This window comes from Arabidopsis lyrata, assembly GCF_000004255.2.
Source record: "Arabidopsis lyrata subsp. lyrata unplaced genomic scaffold ARALYscaffold_4, whole genome shotgun sequence".
Lineage (NCBI taxonomy): Eukaryota > Viridiplantae > Streptophyta > Magnoliopsida > Brassicales > Brassicaceae > Arabidopsis > Arabidopsis lyrata.
The window spans coordinates 5,797,474-5,820,241 of NW_003302552.1; the positions used below are offsets into that span (position 1 = coordinate 5,797,474).

Sequence of the window (22,768 nt, forward strand, 5' to 3'; positions counted from 1 at the left end):
TGCCATTTGGACCTCTCCTTGAGTTCTAACCAGCCATCTAGAGCAGAATTGCTAGACTCTAGCAGCTTATCACGATGTTTGGTCGAGCTAGAGTTCTCCAGACTAGTTGAAGGCTTGCTCAAATGTATACTCGAGTCAGTTGGTTGAGCATGTGTTGAGCTTGCTTCATATGCCACCTTAACCTCTGTTTTTGACCCAATCAAGCCTTTAAAGACCTCTGACCCTGCTACTTCCTTGTGTGAGTCTAGTGACTTACCACATCTCAAGGTTTCAGTGAGAAGATATCCTGCTTCACCACTCTTAGTCAAAGAAGTTTTTTGGTGATCTTCCTCAGCAACCTCCTCTAGCTGTTCATCGGCTAGGCAATCCATTACCTTAACTACGAAGGTCTGTCCTTCAATTGTTGGCTTCCTCGTGGCATCATTGATGTCAAACTTCATTGTGAAATCATTTCCCAGATTAAGATCAATCTTCCCATTCTTAACATCAATGACAGCTCCAGCAGTGGCTAAGAAGGGCCTTCCTAAGATTAAAGGATCTTTTGGTTCATCCATTTCTAGCACTATGAAGTCTGTAGGGATTTCAGCATTTCCAATCTTAATAGGCAAATCTTCTAATAACCCATGAGAAAATCTGATAGACTCATCAGCCAGGATCAAGGAGATGTTGCAAGGTTTATACTTGCTGAAACCCAGTCTCTTGGCCACGGAGAGAGGTATGAGACTTTTAAAAGCACCTAGATCGCAGAGGCAGTTACTGAAGGCTAAAGTGCCTAGAGAGCAAGGTAGAGTAAACGAACCAGGATCTCCCAATTTCTTGGGAATAATCTTCGTTTGGATGATTTCACTGCACTCACGACTCTCCATCCCTTGCACTTCCTTAATTCTCTCCATTATCATGTCCTTCAAGTACTTGTGAGAATCCGGAATCAGCTTATAAGCATCAATGAGAGGCATCCTGGCTTCTAACTCTTTGATGTGCCTAGCAAACATTGCTATGTACTTCTCAATTATATCCCTCTTGAATCTTCCTGGGAATGGTATTTTAGGTTTGTAGGGTGGTGGGATGAAAGCTTTCTTCTTACTCTTATCAACAATTGGTTCTTTGATCTGGGGGCTCTGGACTTGATCACGAGGTACATCATCTTGGTCGAGCTTAGTGGTATCATCGACTTGAGTTTCATGCTGAATGAAATCCTCCCCCTCTTGAATCTCACTGTCCTCAGTGACAGGAGCTATGCTAGGTCGAGTTTGCAGCTCTCGACCACTGCGAAGGTGAATAGCATTAACATGACCTTTTTGATGCTGAATAGCTTTCCCTAGCAGTTGCCCTAGATTCTGAGGCGCAGAAGTAGAGGCAAATTGGCTCTCCATGTACTTAATCTTAGAGTTTAGAGCCTCAATCTTGACATGTAGATCATTGTAGGAGCAGTCGACTTTGTTTTGAATCTCAGCCATCTTCTTATCACCAGCTACTTGGCCGTGTAGAAGCTGTTGAAGCATTTGCTTCATGTCTTGATCTTGTGCAGGTGGAGCTGGCTGGGGTTGCTGTGCAAAACCGGGTGGTGGATTATATTGTTGATAACCGCCACTAAACTGCTGCTTTGGGACAAAGCCTTGATTGTATGGTATGAATGGCTTGGACTGGTTCTGTTGTTGCTGAGGGTAAACCTGATCTTGAGGGTTTGCAACATTCGTGCTCCGGTAAGATAGATTAGGATGAGCAGGCTTGTAGAGGTTGTAGCCACCTTGGTTCTGAATGTAGTTGACTTCTGCAGCCTGATTGTTCTCCCCCTCTTGGATTTGATAGTGCTCTTCTTCAGTGATATAGTGGACTGGCTTCTGTTGAGTAAGCAGTAATTTATCCAGCTTTTCGTTGAGAGCATGAATCATCTCCTTAGTATGCTTTGCATCCGGATCTCCAATACCTCTGTTGGAGCGATCAAAATCCTCTTTATAGTTACCATCAGATAGAGCTAAGTTCTCTATCAATTCCCAGCCTTCCTCAACATCCTTATTTAAGAAATTCCCATTAGAGGCAGTGTCTAGCAACATTCTGATCTTGGGCAAAACTCCCCTGTAGAGTGTGCTGAGTAGTGAAGCCTTCTTGAAACCATGGTGTGGACACTGTATAGTGTAGCCTTTGAATCTCTCCCAGGCCTCACAAATGGATTCAGACTGCTTTTGTGTAAAACTGGAGATTTCATTTCGTAGACGTGCAGTTCTTGAATTGGAGAAGAACTTTGTTAAGAAGGCCTTCTTGCAATCGTCCCAAGATGTGATGGAGCCAGCAGGTAGTGTCTTCTCCCAGTGGTGTGCTTTGTCTCCCAGCGAGAAGGGAAACAGACGCAGGTTGAAGCTGTCTTCACTAACACCATTGATCTTGGTGAGGCTGCAGAGCCTATCAAAATTATCCAAGTGATCCAAGGGGTCTTCCAGAGGCAACCCATGAAACTTGTTACCTTGAATCATTGAGATCAATCCACTCTTGATCTCGAAATTGTTGTTCTGGACAGGAGGTGGAACGATGCCCTGTCTCTGTTGATGGTTGTGTGGTGCATCACCATCACCAATGTTCCGTGGTATACCAACTCCTTGATTATCTTGATCTTGTGGTTCCATGGCTACTGGATTATGCGGTTCACAGTTGTCTCGGGCACTACCTTCTCTTAACTCACGAGCTAACTGGTTGATGTTGTTTTTATAGCTGATGAGGTTGTTGGAGCCTTTAGATCGAGTTTGCATGCAGAGTGGTCAGACTCGATGTGGCAGTCTCGACGTGAGGTCGAGATGGTACCTGGAGCATAAAAACAAGCAGATGAAATGAATAGTTAGTAGCCAAAGTAAAGAAAGAACTTGATCTTAAACGTTTCTGAAATCTTAAATGGAACAATGCAACACAAGACTGGCAACGGCGCCAAATTGATAGTAAGATTTTCAATTTCTAACAAGTATCAATCCCTAATACACATGCCATTGTAGTATATTAGGTTTATCAATCCAATCTCAGTGTGACTGCAATCATTCAAGATATGAAACAGAAAGTGAATAAGTCAAGCCAATTATGAAACGGTTTTGTGTGTTTCTATTGATCCTAAGCAACCAATTTAACATGCAAATACCGAATTTAAAAGCATAAAAAGAGAACTAAACAGCAAGTAAACAAGGACAAGAAGTAAACTAAAGACCAGAAACTATCATGCAAAAGCTTTTGAAAAGAAACTAACAACCTAACAATGCAGAGAAGCGCTCTAGGCCTAACAGGTCGAGTAGAACACAAATACTAACAGAAACAAGATTTAAACAATCAATAGAGATAAAAGGTCCTGAGGAATGGGGTAATCGATTATGGCAGTCTCCTTAGTCTACCTAGGTGGTTAACAAACTCAATCAAGCTATCCCTAGACAATAGATTCGAATACAAATCAATCCACTCTCGTGACAGAGATTCTCAAGCTAAATCACTTTCATACTCAATTCTCATTGAAGAAATATAACCTAGCAGGCATTATGATTTAATCTAATAAAGTCAATAAGCATTCTAAACATCCAATATCTTGGGCTAGAGTATGCAAATCTCTGGAATAGTTGGTTCAGACATTTCATCAAACACCTTTTGGGTGTGGAAATGTCTGAGATCAACTTCCAATTGATCAGAGAGGAAATAGCATTAAGATCTACTAAACCAGAAGGGAAATCAAGCAATTCTACACTTAACCACCTAAATATACTAAGGATTCCACACCTAATCTATCCCATCCTCAAGAACCCTAATCCACTACTCAAGAACACTGAAGAACATCATGCATAAAAACCCAGAAAACGTTTCAAACCCAGAAATCATTGAAAAGCAAGTATGTTATAGATAAGAGACAGATCTACAACTTTGATGAAGAAAAGAAATGCAAAAACTCAAAGGATCAACAGGAAAAACGATTACAAAAACTAGGGTTTATGAGAGAACAAAGGAATATCTGCTGGGTAAAAAGAATATCCGCTGGATAAAAGGGTGTACCCCTATTTATAGGAAATACTAGGTTGCCCTAATTAGCTACAAGACAAAATAGAGAGTCGGCGGAGACCAACTCGACGTGACGTCGAGCCTGTGTCGTCGAGTCCATGTGGTCGAGGGGGAGTGATTCTTCAAAGGGTGCTCCATGATGGTGTCCTACTCGACCTCACGTCGAGTTGGTGTGGTCGAGTCCAACCCTTGGTGGTTTCTGAGCGCCTGCTCGACCTCCTGTCGAGTCCAACCAGTTTTCTACATATGTCTCCATTAAAACCACCATAACTCTTGCATCAAAGCTCTGATTCGCTTGAAATCACCTCCGTTGGAAAGGTAACTCAATTTCCTATAACTTGTATGAAGAGCTCTGAAGCTAAATCGCAATGCAAGACTTCCATCTGAGTCGATATTTGAGGGACTTCAGACTGGCTCTGAATCATCAATTCTCTTCTTTGCATCCATTAAGTCCCAAATAAGCTCCAAATACCTGAAACACATCCAATATGCAATATGCTATGCCATGCAATGCAAATCGTACTAAGTGATGAAAATGATATGAAAAGGACTATGGATGCAATGAAATAGAGATGAAACTTAGCTAAATGCACGAGAAAAGTGTGCTTAAAAGCGGTAAAATATAGAGACATCAACACCAAAACCGAAGAGATAAACAAACAAATCAGAAAAAAAGAAATAGGAACGACCTTCACCGGCGGGAAACTTACGATGAGATGTAAAGCCAAACGAAACAGAAATTGGAAACCACCGCCGCCGTTATTCACCGCCTTTGAGTAGGAAATAAAATGATGATATCAGACTGGAGTTAAAAAGAAGAAGTAAATGAACTCGAGAAAGAATGCGCCTTGGTTTTATAATTCAAAGACCCAAATAATGCGACTCGACGAAAGAATGCGACTCTTCTGATTTCCATATTTATTTTCTCTGTTGGTTTCCATAAAATCTTTAAATTGATATCTACAGAGATATCGCATATCAAAACACTGACACACACATCTCTGACCCTATTTTCTCTCTCTTACACGACACTAGAATTATAGGGGTTTAATGGTCTAAATATCGATGACTGTAGATTGCCGAATAGGACAGTATAGTGTCAGTTAATTATTAAGTTTTCCATTGATACCGTGTGTAAATACCCTATAGATTATACATTATTGTTCTCAATTGTTAGTGTTAAATTTTACACATGAACCTAATGTAAGATAAACCAATTATTGTAAAATTATTATTTTTTTTGTAAACAAAGCTGAATCTTGGTCCAACTGTCGAGCATACATTTTCCAGATTAAACCCAAAAAGGCCCAATTTACTCAACAAAATGTCTGAAATCAAACAATACAGTCACGACATAATTTCTCTAAAACTGTGGATAATGTGTCATTTAATTAAAAGATGTGCTCGCAAGAATTTTAGAAAACGTAAGAAATGGCACATTAACTTGTAAGTTCATTAATTCATGTATTTTGTCTATTTGTTCCCAGAAAAAACGAAAGACAAAATTAGCAATTTCCTCGAATTGGTATATTATTAAGCCTTGTGAGTTGTGACAGCCTGTCAGAAATGGGCTTAACTAAAGGCCCATATAATAAAAAAAGAGATTCTAGATTGGTAACGAAGTTTCTGGAACCTGGTCTTGTCTTGTCGCCACTTGCTCACACAAATGTCAAAGAAGCTTTAATACAGTGAAGATCTTATTGTCCTGTCTCTAGAACCTTCTTTTCTCTCCCCTTATAATCTCATTTCTCTCTCCTCCACGCTTCAAGCTCTCAAATCAACATTTTCAGAAGAAAGTCACAAACTTTACCCAAAACGCAGTTTCTAATTTTGGCAACAAAATCTATCTAATCTGCTTTGGTTTCTCTAAAGTTACTAAATTTATACAATTTAGTTTATGGGTTTGAGATAAATAACGAAAAATGGAGGAACTGAAAGTGGAAATGGAGGAAGAAACGGTGACGTTTACTGGTTCAGTGGCTGCTTCTTCGTCTGTAGGATCATCATCGTCTCCGAGACCAATGGAGGGTCTGAACGAAACAGGACCACCGCCTTTTCTGACGAAGACTTACGAAATGGTGGAGGATCCGGCGACTGACACTGTAGTTTCTTGGAGTAATGGTCGTAACAGCTTTGTGGTGTGGGATTCTCATAAGTTCTCAACAACTCTCCTTCCTCGTTACTTCAAGCATAGCAATTTCTCGAGTTTTATTCGTCAGCTTAATACTTATGTAAGTACCCTTTTGCTACCTTGTAATCTACCTAACCTTGTTTATGTTTTTGTTTCTAATCTTAATTTTGGATTTCTTTAGATGGGTTTTACTATGAGTCTTCAGCTATATAAAGGTTAGTTCTTTAAGCTTTTAAATGGCTAAATACAAAATGGGTTTCTTCAAATTCATATGAATGAATTGAGATTTTGGTCATATGTTTAAGAGATTCATTTAACAAAGATCTGTTCAAGCCTCTGTTTTTGAAAGTAAAAATAGAATCTTGAAATGACTAATAAGGACTCTGCTTCAAAGTTAAGTAGCTGATGAAACTTTCTTTTGTTGATTGTAGGGATTCAGAAAGATTGATCCAGATAGATGGGAATTTGCGAATGAAGGGTTTTTAGCTGGACAAAAGCATCTCTTGAAGAACATTAAAAGAAGGAGGAACATGGGATTGCAGAATGTGAATCAGCAAGGATCTGGATCTGGCTCTGGGTCAGGGATGTCATGTGTTGAAGTCGGGCAATACGGGTTTGACAAGGAGGTAGAGAGGTTGAAGAGGGATCATAGTGTGCTTGTAGCTGAGGTAGTTAGGCTGAGACAGCAGCAACATAGTTCCAAGAGTCAAGTTGCAGCGATGGAGCAACGGTTGCTTGTTACTGAGAAGAGACAGCAGCAGATGATGACGTTTCTCGCTAAGGCGTTGAACAATCCGAACTTTGTACAGCAGTTTGCTTTGATGAGTAAAGAGAAGAAGAGTCTGTTTGGTTTGGATGTTGGGAGGAAACGGAGGCTTACTTCTACTCCAAGCTTGGGGACTATGGAGGAGAATTTGTTGCATGATCAAGAGTTTGAAAGAATGAAAGATGATATGGAGATATTACTCGCTGCAGCTATCGACAATGAGTCGAGTAATTTGATGCCTATGAAGGAGGAACAGTGTTGTGAGGCTATGAATGTGATGATGGGAGATGGTAATCTGGAAGCAGAGTTGGATGTGAAAGTGGAAGATTTGGTTGGTTCACCTTTGGATTGGGACAGTCAAGATCTACATGACATGGTTGATCAAATGGGTTTTCTTGGTTCAGAACCTTGACTTTACGGCTGAACACATCTACTTGTCGAAAGACCGATATACTCGGTCTCTAAGTTGTGGTAACTACTACCACTTTTTATTTACTGGTTGAATTGTTTGTTTGTTTGTTTTGACTCAATGAAGGCATTGAGTGTTGTTTGTTGTACATTTCCTTGTTTCCTGTTCTGATGAATAAAAATCTTTGATTTGGTTTGACAGTTTTAACTTTTAATGGTTATGTTTCTTCTCTTTCTCCAGATCTTAGAAGCATGAGATGGAGCTGCAATAAGAGTATCAAGCTCCGTGTTATGTTCAGCATTTTGGAGTTTATGTTATGAGAGAAGACCTGAATTTAGTAACTTTTGTTAAGATTTTTTTGGGAAAAGAGGTCAAGGTACTAAAAATGTTTCTTTGAATGTAACATTTACTAACTTGTTGATCTAGTTGAAGCTTGAATGTTATGTTTAAGACTAATTGCGTTCTCTTTTTTTTTGCCTGCTCTAGATGTTTTTTTTTTTTTTTTTTTTTTTTTTTTTTTTTTTTTTTAATATAATATTTATTTTTAAAAACCCTAATAGGCTGGGCCTTGGGCTTTACAAACTTGAAACCAGGTACAAAAAGGAAATCGGAAAAATGTCGCCGGAACTAAAACGGAAGTTCGGATCTTGTTGGTTACCGGTGGCAGAGAGTCAGTCGCATTAGATCCGGTGGTTTCAAGGTCCACGGCTTTGAGGCAGAGAAGAAGGATTGAAAACCCCGTTGGAAGAAACCAGTTTCCGACGATGCACCTCACCGTCAACTCGCCACTCTTGCTACAAACCTCCCAGAAAACTCGACTTTCCAACACACCGGCTCTACGTCGACATATCCTGACCAAGCAATATGTCGCACTGGGACCAAACCCCTCCGTTCCAGATCCGAACACCTTCAAACCTCTAGAGCACAAAACTTTCAATCCGGTCTGGTGGATGCGAAACCACAGCGGATTCAAGGGTCGATGGCTTAGACGTACACCTAGACTCCGGAATCTGCGATAGCCCTCGAAGATCAGAGATCTGCAGCTAACCACCAGACGAAACAACGCTTCCCACCTAAACCCCTCCGAATTCCGCTGTAGCCGCAGCGACCGTGAAGATGGCAGAGCCGCGAGAAGACTTCCAGGCAAACCTTCCAGCGTCTTCAACCGGAAAGCCACAGCTCCAGAGCTTCTCAACCATCCCAACCGGAGCCACAACTACCTCGAAAGGGGAAGAAACCACACCCCGTTGTCGGAAAAAGAGCTTGCTCACCCCTGATCCTCCTTTGCAAATCCGCCGCCGAAGATGAAGCTCAATAAAACGAAACCCTAGATTTGGAAAAACTTTACCAAGTGAGAGAGAAAGGTGTGCTTCCCAATGCAACGATTGTGCTTTGTCCTTTAATATTTCACGCCTTCAGATGTTAGAGTACGTTACTGGATGTTAGAGCTTGATTCAAATCCAGTAACGTACTCTAACGTACTAGATGTTAGAGTACGTTACTGGATTTGAATCAAGCTTGGGACACAATTGGAACTAAATGGCCTGTGTGATATTTTTGTAGATTTTCCTATATTTGATTTCATGGTATCAACCCCTTCTAATAATGTAGATCAAATTCCTGCGGCATCCTAGTCCTATGTCACAACAGACGATCGCTTCTTAAGTTTTTTTTTAATTAATCAAGTTTCTTATAGATGATGTTCCAGTTACAAATTTGGTATTCTCTATATTCTCTATACTAGGATCGGACCCGCGGTCCACCGCGGGAGAATATTGGTTTACATACGTTGAGTTTAATATTGTGTGTTTTTAGTAGAGCAAATCGTGTAGTATACTTATAAATATTCATAATAACGAATTGTAGAGAAAATGTTAAATTTTTTATAAATAAACCCATCGTATCAATTATGATTTACAAAATAGAATTTTGTGTTTTAAAATTCTAAAATTAGACGATTCATAGGAATTAGAGTAGTCAAAATAGGTCAAAAACCGCGGGTCGAGCCCAAATCATCTTACTATAGGGTAGATTTGGGAAAATATATTAAACACGCAAATAAGCGGGCAAATAAGATAACATTGTAATTATCTTGTTGAATAATTCTAAAATCATATTCAATAAATCTTTATAAATTGAAAATTAAACTTCTTTGGTAAGCTATAGGTATGAAAATACCATAATTTCGATTTAATCTAATTAAATTAAAATTAGTTACATGGATTTTATATCTATTTAATGTACACGACCAAAATAAAAATATCTATTTAATTTATAAAACAGATGGGGTATTACTTATGTGTGATAAATTTTCTAGAAATCTTTAGAAGCAAGTAAGATATCTTTCAATTAATGATAATTGGCTAAAATGAGCAAAATTAATGATAAAAACGTTGATTGTTATCGAATTAGTTCCAAAAATATATGAACAAATTTATTATACGTAATTAATATAAAATATTGTTGGGAATATGCTTTTATAATTAGTTGCCATAAGTACAATCAAATTTTATTTGATTTCCATAAATATTTCATTTTTGATTCGATTTTTCATTATTAATTCGAATTTATATTCCAAAAAAAATTCAAAGATCCGATTTCAGAATTTCGGGTCAGTTTTCTGATTTTAACCCGACCTATTTTCATTTGTACTTCTCTTTTAATAGTATAGAGATTCAATGTTGGTATTTTTGTTTTTCTTCGTCTTTAGTTTGGCTTTTTCGGATTTGAAAACTTTCACAAGATCACACAACTATAAGCAATAAATAAAACAAGATTCATATTTAAGATAATTAATCTTTTTTAGAGGAAGGGAGGAAAGAACATGTGAAAACAACTATGAGAAGAGAAATCAGTCATATCGATGATACTACCATCACCAAGCTTGAACATCTTAACAGCTTCACCATTCACTCCATTATAATCACAATATTCTCCATCATTATCATTGAAGTAGACATAATTCTTCAAAAGTCCATGGTACTCGGACTCGGAACTATCATTATGATGCTTGAAATATTTACGAGCTTCGTCCTCACTCCTTTTAACATTATCCATGAAGTAGATAGAATTCCTCAAACATCCATGGTACTCTAAAGCTACAACCGTAAAACAACTGTCCCTAGCCACAATGAGTGCCTTGTCCTCCAAGGACCTAACCTCAACCCATTTTGCCACATCCTCGTCCATCTTATAAACCTTAAAACCAAATGTCCTTTCGATATTATCTCTCCTTACACGAAGTTGATGAACAATGCATAGATTTCCACAAAAGTCCACGAGTCTCTTGTTGCAACTATCACAGTTCATTGGAGTTGGAGGTGTGAATTTAACGAGTCTGAGCTGTGATAAATTAATCCACCAAATTGCGCCGGTTAAGCCTAAGGCATAGACTTGTCCTCTATGAAGTATAATGTCCGAGAAATCTTCAACTTGGTTTTTGATTTTTGTCCAAATTCTACTACTTTCTTCTCCACTCTTGCAGCACCAGATTTTCTCATCCTCGCCGACTGCGAAAAACAGATTGTCTAGGAAAACAACTCTAGACAACTTATGTGATGGTCCTATTTTACCTCTCACGCTTTGAATTAAATATTTATCAAATATATGAATCTCGTAAGATTTTCGAATCTCTGAAAACCCAAATTTCAAAAGGTCTAGGGTTTCTTGTGAAGGGTCAAGGAGCTGACGAGAGAAAGGAGACAAGAGACAAATCTTACTGGATTCTGAGACTTGTTTGGTTCTGATCAGCCATCCTTTGTAAGAACCTGAAGAAGGGACATAAACACGGAAGAAAGTGGTCGGAGAGAGAAGAGTCTCTATGTTCTTGTTGGAGGAAGGAAGGTTGCGTCGTTGAAAATGAAAGCTGTTTTGTTTGGTCGCAACCGCGGATCGCCAGGGTTTACAGATGCTACGGATACGGACGACGTCGATGTTGGAGGAGAAACGTTTTGCAGTTAAATCAATGAGTTCTTCAGGTAAATCAGTCCACTCAGGTATTTCCATCTTTGAATCAATCGACGAGTTCTGTGTTTTTTATTTGAGATCGTGATCATTAGCGCCTCGCCCTCTCTGTTATAACTCCATATATATACAGAACAATATTTAAACCCTAGACACTTTAGGAGTCACGTGGGCTGGGCTTATATAATCCAATTCCTAGTTGGATTATCCGTTACCTATTATCACGTGAGTACGGGGTGTTATTGGTTCCTAATTTACAAAAAATTTTGATGACTTTAATAAAAAATAGAAAGTATTACATCATAGCCTAGCTCGTAAGACAATGCTAATTAATGGAGAGGACAAGTCTTAGACAAAATCGAAGCACATGAAATGCTGCATTTTGATCGAAAAGGAGAACAATGTGTCTGCCTTGCCCTACCTTATAGCTTAGACACAAGTAACCAAGTTTGACCACCAAACACATCATTCACACGGAGCAAAGTAAGTTCAAGAACACCTCTGTTAGAGTTGAATAAGTCTTCAGAGACTAAGTCATTTATTAGTTTGAGTCAATAAGGCGAAGTATTAGGAACTAAGTCACGTTTGAATATGTTTGTTTTGCTTCTCTGTTTCAGTTTTGCTTAAGTTCTTGTAAGGCTATTTAAAGGCCATCTCGTTTTCAATCTAAGTATCAGAGAAGTATTCTCAGAAATCATTGTGTACTAAGTTCAAGATGTGGTATCAGAGCCCTCTCAAAAGGGATATGGAAGAAGTGAAACACGATTGATTGTGAGAAAAGAGTGAGCAAAGAAAGCGAGTGAGAGATGACTATTTGATAACATCGTATTTTAGCCCACTTTTACTATGTTTTATTAGGTTTTCCATGGAGAATCAAGAGATATTGATACTTCAAGGTTGTTTCCAAGTATTTAAGCTTCAAGGAAGAATTATGAATTTTCAAGCAAAAAAGAGTAAAAGTCGATCAAATCCCGTTTCAAAACAGTTTCTGTACTTCAGAACTATGACATCCATTCAAGGTTATGGTGGCTTTGGAAAGCTAGAAGAATCAAGATTGTCGTCGAAGTGGAATCAAGGTAAAAAATTCATCCATTCGGAAGTTATGCCCAGAAGAGTGAAGATATGTCCAGACCGGCCAAAAGCATCACGACCGTTCCGGAGCTCCCAAGCGCCACCGGCCATGAAGCTCGTGACCGGGCTGCCCTCTTCACTCACCAACGGCCACCCACCTTTGCAACCGGTCCAGAAACTCGAGCCAACACTTAACCTAATTCACGGGAAATGACGATTTATCCTTTGACCTAATTGAAGCTTATAAACACCGAGACAAAGTGATGAAACCCTACGGCCTCTTCACGACAGCCTCTTAGAGCTTCTGTTCGCCTCCTTCTCAGCAGCCACCTCGATGAGACTCTCAACTCTCCGAGCTCCACCTCGTCGATCAAGCCATAGAAGTCGTCGTCCCTTGAAGATCTCTCTCTTGTTCTTCATTGCTTTCTCCTCTACTCTTTCTTTCAAGACTTTTGGGGAGACAAGTTATCTTCTATGACAACTAGAGAAGTTTTCTTTGAACCTTCTTTGTTTTATTGATACGTTTATGATGCTTTTCTTCTACATCTCTATGTAGTTTCTTTGCATCATGAGAGAGTAGTTTTCTTTGTTGGGTTTTATGGGGTGATTCAAAGAGGGATTCATGGTTCAAATCATATTAGGTTATTAGATCTGATTTTTTTTCATAGTTAGATTCTTTTGTGACATCTTTTACTTAATGCATGTGTTTGGATTGATGACCAAACGCTGATCCAAGAGGTTAGGATCTCTAATCGGGTAAATATAATCTCGGACATAGTGTTACCAATTCTTCGTGTTGTTGCCTGCGTAAATTGAGTAATAGGATTTAAAGTACTTAGCGAATTCATCCTTAATGTGTCGAACTATGCGTTGTTTCCTACGTCAGTTGAGTAACGGAGTCTAGGGAGATTTACCGGCTTATCCTATAACCTAGGGTAACTCGTTTATTCGTCTTTCATAGTTATGAACTAGAACAAAAACATAGAAACTTAGGTGATCAAAACCGTAGTTAGTCGAGAACCATGATACCCTGAGAAACCCTAGAACGCCCAACGCCTTAGTCATAGATTTTTGGCGCCGTTGCCGGGGAGTGATTCAAGCTACCTTTAAATTCAATAAGAAATTATACTCTAAGATACTTTGATTTTTTTGTTTAAATTCTCACTTGTTACTTTTCTTCGATAACTTCTTTTTACCTTTTAGTTTCTATTAGTGGTATCTGCAGTGCATGACAAGGAATCAAAACTCAAGTGTACTACTATACCAAGACATAGGAAAACTAGAACGCGAAATCCGAAGACTTCAAAGACATCAACTCATGGCCGATCAAAGGAACTCGCACGACGGTGACCTTGGTCCGCAATCTCAAGTTCCAGCTTTCGACGAGCATGGACAGCCCTTACACGATAAAGATGACAACTCCATCTACGAACAAGCCGAAGAAAGACTCGACCAACAAGATGGCCGAGACTGAGATCAACAAGCTCCTCCGGAAGCTAATCGTCAAGGCGTGGGAGACAACCTCAACGTTAATCTTCCGCAGCCCGCTAATGTCATTAATGCCCAACACCGTTTTAATATTTCCGCAAGACATGGCACTTATGTTCCTCCTTTGAGACGAGCCGCTCCATACCGTATGATAGCCGATTATGATGCACCAAATCAATACCCGCAAGATCAAGCTGCCATACGAGTTCCTAATCCTCCAATACATGAGTATGAGATCCAATCTCAAATCACTGGTTTTATGAAGCAAAACCAATTCCATGGTTTAAGCACGGAGCACCTGATGGATCACATCGATCTTTTCGAAGAAATCTACATTACTACACAAACTCGTGGAGTGCCCGAAGACTATTTGAAGTGTAAGCTTTTCCCTTTCTCTTTAGCCGAAAAGGCTCATAGATGGAAAAAACAATCACAGTGAACAGAAATTGTAACCAATCGAAAACTTTGACGTCTCTGTTTTCTCAAAACGGAACCAATCGTCTCCCATAATTTCTCGAATCTAAGGTAATTGTTGCCACTTTCAAGGAGAAGAAGGAAAGCTTTGAAAATTAAGCTAACGTAAGTGAAGTCGGGTCAGGTCGAGATGACTCACGGGTCATTTGCTTTAGATTGACACGCGTTTACATGCGAATCCTAATATTTAATTTGGCAAAACGTTTCCACACCTAAATTTCATTTTGGGTCTTAATGGGCTTTTGTTTACTGGATACACCTCACAAAACGTTTCTACACTCTCACGAATCGGTTTCTTAATGGCAAGGAAGAACCTTTCAATATCAGTTTGCCCTTCATTTCCTCTCTCTTTTGAGCATTCACTAGGATTTAACTCCGAGTACACTACGATATAATATTTTATTCTTATATATAGTAATGTTAGATTTTTGTATCTTGTTATTTAGTATTAAAATTATATGAATTTTTGGTGTTTTTAGATTTAACATGTACTAGAATATGACCCGCGGTATACCATAGGGTGTAATACTTAATACTTTTGGAGATTTATAGTTTAAACCATTGAACTTTTTAAAGATAGTTTGAATAAAATGCATATATGTACGTAGAAAATATAAAGAAAAATTATAATTTTAATTGAATTACACGAAAAAGAGATAAACGCGTAAACTCTTCTTCAATGGCGACGGCGGCGCTAGGGTTTTGACCCAACAATGCGTTGCGGTTCTCGGCAACGTTTGGTCGGTCAGATCTTGTGGTGGTGGTGGTTTTCTCCAGATGGGCTAACGATAAGGATAAAGTTCTTCTTCGGGGGTTGATTGGTAAGGACTTGACCCGATTCGACGGTGATGCTTCGTTTGCCCGGAGTTTGATTACAGTGGTGGTGGTTCCCCTCTAGGAGGTCCAAGAGAAGAAAGTGATTTCCACTAGCCGGTTCCTTGAGATACAGAGGTTGAAATGGTTTGGATCTAAGATGTCTCTTTGTAAGGGCTCCTTCTCGGCTTTTACGGTGGTTATAATTCTGTTTTGGTGGTCTTGTGAGGTAAATCCGGTGGTTTTGGTTTCGATCTGGGGTTGGTGTGTGGTTAATCAGCTCTGTTTCTGGTGGTGGGATATCAATCATGGATCCCTGGATTTCATTAGATTATATTTCCTCGATTGGAAGTATGAGGGTTTGATTAATGGGTTTAATCTAGCTTCACGGTATCTAAAAGTTGTGGATTTGATTTGGGTAAAGGAAGAGTTTGATCGGTGTTTGCTTCGATTGCGGTTGTATTTGGGGTTTGTCTTTCTAGAGATGCGCTTCGGTGGGCAACATGTTTTGTATTTTATGTAACTCTTTATATGTTGAACGATGTGGTGTTCTGCTTTCCTCAAAGTTTTGAAACAGAAGATCAAGCTCTTTTATTTAATTGAAAAATTTGGATGACAAGGTTGTAAAATTTCATAGATCATGAGAACGTATGCCATAACCTGACGCACCATGGCACGCTGAAGGGCTTCACTGGTGGACGCAACCCACCAAAACACAAAGTTGATAAATGAAGGTTTTGAGTTGGAACTGTCAAGGGCTCGGGAATAAGGCAACTATCGGTTATCTTCGGAACATTTGGAAACAACACCGGCCAGATTTTTTATTTTTTTCAGAAACAAAACAATCTTCTTTTTTTACGGAAAAATTTATCGGTCATTTTGGTTATAAAATTTTTAAAACGGTTGATCCTATCGGTTGTAATGGCTGTTTAGCTCTTTATTATAATATTGATATTAATGTTTCTATTGTTTATGAAAGTAATCGGTTAATTCATGTTAAAGTTGCGGTAAAAGGAAAAACAATTCATCTTACTTTTGTTTACGGTGACCCGGTTCCGAAAAATAGAGATCAAGTTTGGGAACGGTTAACGTGGATCGAGTTGACTAGGGATACACCCTGGTTTTTCAGTGGTGATTTTAATGAGTTAACCGGAAATCATGAGAAAAGAGGTGGTACTCTAAGACATGCATCTTCGTTTATCCCTTTTAATTCAATGATTCAAAATTACGGTTTATTGGAATTCCCATATATCGGAGATTGGTTGTCCTGGCGGGGTTGGCGGGATAAAAAACCAATACAGTGTCGTTTGGATAGAGCTTTAGCGAATGAACATTGGCTTGAATTATTCTGCAACTCTTTTGTTGAGTATTTACCAATGGTAGCTTCCGATCATTCACCGGTGGTAGCTACGCTTTTGGATAAGATACCACGTGGGAAACGAAGTTTTAGGTTTGATAAGAGATGGATTGGAAAGGAAGGATTACTAGAGGCAATCTCAAATGGTTGGAATTCGGATTCTGAATTAGGAGAAGGAAAATTTGTGGAAAAATTGACTAATTGTAAGAAGATCATGGGAGGAGATTACAGAATTCATTGCGGTTGTAAGAAGCTTATCGAGATGAGGAATTGTATTGGTATCAAAAAAGAAACCACACTTGTGTTAACTTTAATCAACATTTAGGCGCTCTTAGATGCAACTAGGAGATAATAACTCAAAGTACTTTCACGCTCTAACAAAACAGAGACGGGCAAGGAATCAGATTACGGGGCTGCATGATGAAAACAGGATTTGATCTGCAGAGGATAAAGATATTCAAAATATAGCGGGTTCTTATTTTAAGGATTTGTTTACTGCAACTAAGCCCGAAGCTTTTGAGGAGTCTTTGGAAGAAATACAAAGTCTGATTACGGATTAGGTTAATAATTTTCTAACGGCACCTGCTACGGAGAGTGAGGTGAGAATAGATCTGTTTATGATGAATCATGAAAAATTGCCAGGGCCCGATGGCATGACAGCCTTATTTTTTCAAAAGGCTTGGCTTACAATTAAATCAGATTTCTTGTTCTGGTTAATTCTTTTTTAGTGGATGGAATTTTCGACAAACGGTTATATACGATTGACATTTGTCTGATTCCAAAAAACGGAAAGGCCGACAGGGATGACAGAATTACGGCCTATAAGTATATGTAATGTGGGCTGTAAAATTATATCGAAGATTCTTTGTCAAAGACTCTAAACGGTTTTACCAAAACTGATTTTGGAAACACAATCAGCTTTTGTCGAATGACGATTGATTTTGGATAATACACTTATTGCACAAGAGATGTTTCATGGATTGAGAACTAACCCGTCATGTAAAGGAAAATTCATGGCCATTAAAACTGATATGAGTAAAGTTTATGATAGGGTGGAATGGATTTTCGTTGAGAAGGTTCTAAGAAAATTGGGTTTCTGCGATAAATAGATTAACTGGATAATGTGGTGTATTACAACAGTTCAATATAGAGTGCTCCTTAATGGGCAATCTAGAGGACTAATTGTACCAGAAAGAGGAATACGACAAGGAGACCCGCTATCTCCTTATTTATTCATCTTTTGTACAAAGGTGCTAATTGCAAATATTCGGAAAGCAGAAAGGGAAAAACTAATTACATGTATTAAGATAGCAAATACAAGCCCATCGGTTTCATATCAGTTATTTGCGGATGATAGTTTATTCTTTTGTAAGGCAAACAAGGACCAGTGTGAGGTAATTTTGGAGATTTTAAAGAAATATGAAGCGGTCTCAGGACAGCAGATTAATTTATTAAAATCCTCAATTTAGTTTGGACATAAGGTAGATGAGGATATCAAGGATGAAATCAAATCTACCTTAGGAATCACTAATATCGGTGGGATGGGCTCTTATCTCGGTTTGCCGGAGAGTTTGGGTGGATCTAAAACAAAAATTTTCTCTTTTGTCAAAGATAGATTGGAAACAAGAATTAACGGATGGTCGACAAAATTTTTATCAAAAGGTGGGAAAGAAGTAATGAATAAATCGATAGCTGCAACATTACCAAGTTATGTTATGTCGTGCTTCAGACTACAAAAAAATCACTTCTAAACTTACTAGAGCGGTTGCTAAATTTTGGTGGAGTTCAAATGGGGATTCCAGAGGTATGCACCAGATGGCTTGGAACAAGTTGTGCAATAGCAAATCGGAAGAAGGGTTAGGTTTTCGGAATGTAGACGATTTTAATTCTGCCCTATTAACCAAACAATTATGGCGGTTGACTACGGTTCCAAATTCTCTTTTCGCGAAGGTGTTTAAAGGGCAGTATTTCCGGAAATCCAATCCTTTGGAAAATATAAAATTATACTCGCCATCATATGGATGGCGTAGTATCTGTTCAACTTGATCTCTGGTTAATAAATGACTTATTAAAAGGGTCAGATCGGGGACATCCATCTCAGTTTGGGAGGATCCCTGGATTCCAGCTCAATTCCCGAGACGAGCAAAGAGTAATGGTTCACTTGTTGACCCATTGTTAAAAGTTAACAATCTTATAGACAGTCGGTCGAATTTTTGGAATATTTCTCTCTTAGAGGAGATCTTTGATCCAGAAGAGGTCGCCCTAATAAGTGTCCTACTTGTAGGTGCGCCAACTAAGGAAGATACACTGGGTTGGCATTTTACAAAATCTGGAAAATATACAGTCAAATCGAGATATCATACCACAAGGTCAGAAAAGTTGGAGACCAATTTATCTTTGATTGGCCCCGACATCAAATCGTTAAAAGCACATTCTTTGCAAGTGCAGTGTCCACCTAAGATACGTCATTTCTTGTGGCAAATCTTAATGGGTTGTTTACCAGTTACGGAAAATTTGCGGAAAAGAGGAATTGATTGTGACACAAGTTGTGCCAGATGTGGCGAACCAGTGGAAACAATCAATCATACACTCTTTGAATGCCACCCGGCACGACAGGTTTGGGCACTTTCCCAGATTCCTACGACAATGGGAAATTTTCCAACGAAGTCTATTTTTGCGAAGTTAGACCACTTATTTTGGAAAATACCTTCGGAATTTTATTTTTCATCCTTTCCATGGATTATCTGGTATATTTGGAAAGCAATGAATGAAAAAATCTTTGAAAATATTGATTCAGATCCGTTAAAGGTATTACAGTTAGCAGAAAAAGAAGCACAATTTCGGCAGATAGCCCAACTCGAGCTTCACCATGAAACTAATGGTATTGTGGAATTAGTAACTCGTTCTCGAGTGGGAGATGCTTCACTTGATTCGAATGTTTCTGGATGTCGTTGCTTTGTGGATGGATAGTAGAAAGAAAGTGATAAGTTCTCCGGTACAGGATGGTTCTGTACATCATCAAACGGAGAACCGCCAACCATGGGAGCTGCCAACCTCCGTAGAGGTCTGTCTCCATTACATACAGAATTCGAGGCTTTTCTCTGGGCGATGAAGTGTATGATTGGTGCAAATAATCAAGAGGTAGCGTTCCTTACAGACTGTTCAGATCTGGTGAAGATGGTGTCTTGTCCAACCGAATGGCCGGCGTTTTCAGTGTACTTGGAGGAATTCCAAAGAGACAAGGAAGAATCCTCATCCTTCTCTTTATCTTTAATTTTTCGTAATGCTAATGTAAAAGCGGATAATCTGGCATGAAAAGTTCGTGTAGAACCGCTTCATATCACATATTTAAACAACATTCTCAAGTAATGGCTCTTTTGAGCCCTAATTAATTTCGGATGACAAAAAAAAAACGTATGTAGAAAATATTATTTAAAAAAGAAAGTACAGATATTTCACATTTATGTTAATTATTTTTTTCAGACAAAAGTGTTTAAACATTAATTGGTAGTTTAAGATACATTAAATAACATAGAAAAAAATCTAGGGGTTTTAAATGATCCAAATTGGACGGTAGAGATGAATCTAACGGCCATCATTCTTCTTGTAAACAACGACACATTATATATCCTAATTGCCTACAAATAGAGGATTATCTTTACTCTATTCTTCACTCTCAAATCATAAACCATTATAGTTTTGAATCTTCAACCATTTCTTTTTCCTAATTTTCTTCGTAATTCTCTGTTTCTCTCCTACTTCTTGTGTTCTCTCCTGCTTCTTGTGTTCGCTCCTCCTCCTATCCTTAGTCTTTGTAGAATTTTAGATCTACTTTCTCAACTTGTTAAGGTACGTGCAGAGATAAAATTTGAGAAAATGTTGCTTGTTGTGTTGTGTGTCCTTATCTTAATATCATCAAATTATACACTCGATTTTATTTTAAGGATCCATAATTCGTAGGAAAGTTTTAGGTTTATAGCATTAATAAAAGAAGATTTTATAAAGAATAATTAATGAGTGGGCATTTTTCATTTATTAGTCTTGCATAAAAATGTCCGTTTTAATTTATTTATTATTAACACAAAAATGACAGTTTTTTTTTTTTTGCATTTTTTGCAACCTTTGAAAAATGTTCACAGCCATATTGCGTAAACCTTCTCGCTACATCATATATATCTACTTGTATAATTATTACTGATTTCTGACTTGTTCTTTTTGTAATGATAGGATTTTTTTTATTATGGATAAGTCTATTCCAATGGAGGCAACACCGGTTGCAAGTTCAATACCGGATATTGTAGACAATCAGACCGAAAGCACCTCAACACCGAATTCTATAATGGAGTCACCACTTCTTGGTAATGGTGACTCCAGCAAGGATTCTTATAATGTAGATGCTGATCCGATTTCTGGTTCAAATAAACGAGGATCATCTGGTGATATTAATGATGAAACCCACAAAACATCTACAGAATCTCTTCCTATAATGGTCTCACCGCTTCAAACCGTTTCACCTTTTGATGACTCCGAAAAAGATTGTTATGATGGAGATGTTGATCCGAGTACTGGTTCAATCAAATAAGAATCATCTAATGGTCACACCATTGCAAACCATTATTAGATCATTATCAACTATCTCTTGGTTTCCGGTTTGCAAATCATCTAATGGTCACCATCTAATCATCTAATCAGTGGTTTGCAAACCGGAAACCAAGAGATAGTTGATAATGGTCTAATAATGGTTTGCAATGGTGTGACCATTAGATGATTCTTGTTTGATTGAACCAGTACTCGGACCAGCATCTCCATCATACTAGTCATCATACCACTCCTTTTCGGAGTCATCAAAAGATGAAATGGTTCGAAGCGGTGAGACCATTATAGGAAGAGATTCTGCAGATGTTTTGTGGGATTCATCATTAATATCACACAACACAACAAGCAACATTTTCTCAAATTTTATCTCTGCACGTACCTTAACAAGCTAAGAAAGTAGATCTAGAATTCTACAAAGACTAAGGATAGGAGGAGGAGAGAACACAAGAAGCAGGAGAGAACACAAGAAGTAGGAGAGAAATAGAGAATTAAGAAGAAAATTACGAAAAGGAAATGGTTAACTATAATGATTTATGATTTGAGAGTGAAGAAGAGAGTAAAGATAATCCTCTATTTATAGGCAATTAGGATATATGATGTGTCGTTGTTTACAAGAAGAACGATGGCCGTTAGATTCATCTCTATCGTCTAATTTTGAGTCATTTAAAACCCCTAGATTTTTTTCTACGTTATTCAATGTATCTTAGACTACCAATTAATGTTTAAACACTTTTGTCTTAAAAAAATAATTAACATAAATGTGAAATATCGGTTTTTTCCCTTTTTAAATAATATTTTCAACATACGTTTTTTTTTTTTTTTTGTCATCTGAAATTAATTAGAGCTCAAAAGAGTAATTCCTTGAGAATGTTGTTTACATATGTGTAACACCCCGATTTCTGGAATATGGTGGTGCATGCAGAGAGGTTTAAAAGAATTGATTTGGCCACCTATGTCACCAAAGTGCACTTATCTTTTCCGTCAACCGTCCTGAGAGAACTCCACAGTTAAGCGTGCTTGGGCTGGAGTAGTTTCAGGATGGGTGACCTTCCGGGAAGTGATTGTCGGAACTGTGTGAGTGAGGACAAAACACAGGAAAAGATCATGTGGTGATTTGTAGGGTCGGTAAACAAGTCTTTAAAGCCTCCCGGACGTAGCGGACCGGCCGTCGGACAAGGGTGGGCCCATGGGCCCGAGAGAGGACATGGGGCCACTGGTAGGGACGGTCGGGGCGTTACAAGTGGTATCAGAGCCGAACCCAGACGAGTGTGGAGTCAAGAGGGCTCACACCGCTGGAGGAGATGGTCTTGGTGCGCAACGAGGACGTTGCGATCAGTTAGTGGGGGTGAATTGTAACACCCCGGTTTCAGGAATATGGTGGTGTATGTGGAGAGGTTTAAAAGAATTGATTTGGCCACCTATATCACTAAAGTGCACTTATCTTTTCGGTCAACCGTCCTGAGAGAACTCCACAGTTAAGCGTGTTTGGGCTGGAGTAGTTTAAGGATGGGTGAACTTCCGGGAAGCGATTGCCAGAACTGTGTGAGTGAGGACAAAACACAGGAAAAGATCATGTGGTGATTTGTAGGGTCGGTAAACAAGTCTTTATAGCCTCCCGGACGTAGCGGACCGGGCCGTTCGGACAGGGGGTGGGCCCATGGGCTCGAGAGAGGACGTGGG

At 38.7% G+C, this 22,768-nt stretch overlaps 2 protein-coding genes across 5 annotated transcripts; one reads left to right on the top strand and one right to left on the bottom strand.

Annotated features, from left to right (window-relative positions):
* Positions 1-5,665: 5,665 nt before the first annotated feature.
* On the top strand, positions 5,666-8,954 carry LOC9316815 (heat stress transcription factor A-2). 4 transcript variants are annotated; one of them, XR_002332776.1, is made up of 4 exons: positions 5,666-6,251; positions 6,583-7,388; positions 7,567-7,702; positions 8,812-8,954. XR_002332776.1 is itself a non-coding variant. In XM_021029374.1 (2 exons), exons 1-2 carry the CDS (start codon positions 5,943-5,945, stop codon positions 7,327-7,329), a joined length of 1,056 nt encoding a protein of 351 aa, XP_020885033.1. In that variant the 5' UTR covers positions 5,667-5,942; the 3' UTR covers positions 7,330-7,526. The 4 variants fall into 4 exon arrangements, 1 of the variants encoding a protein (XP_020885033.1); XR_002332774.1 differs by lacking the exon at positions 8,812-8,954 and adding an exon at positions 7,920-8,130; XR_002332775.1 differs by lacking the exon at positions 8,812-8,954 and having other exon boundaries at positions 7,567-7,791.
* Positions 8,955-10,005: 1,051 nt separating this feature from the next.
* On the bottom strand, positions 10,006-15,160 carry LOC9314996 (F-box protein At2g26160). Its single transcript, XM_021027527.1, has one exon. The coding sequence runs from the start codon at positions 11,329-11,331 to the stop codon at positions 10,129-10,131; it is 1,203 nt and encodes a 400-aa protein (XP_020883186.1). The 5' UTR covers positions 11,332-15,160; the 3' UTR covers positions 10,006-10,128.
* Positions 15,161-22,768: the final 7,608 nt, after the last annotated feature.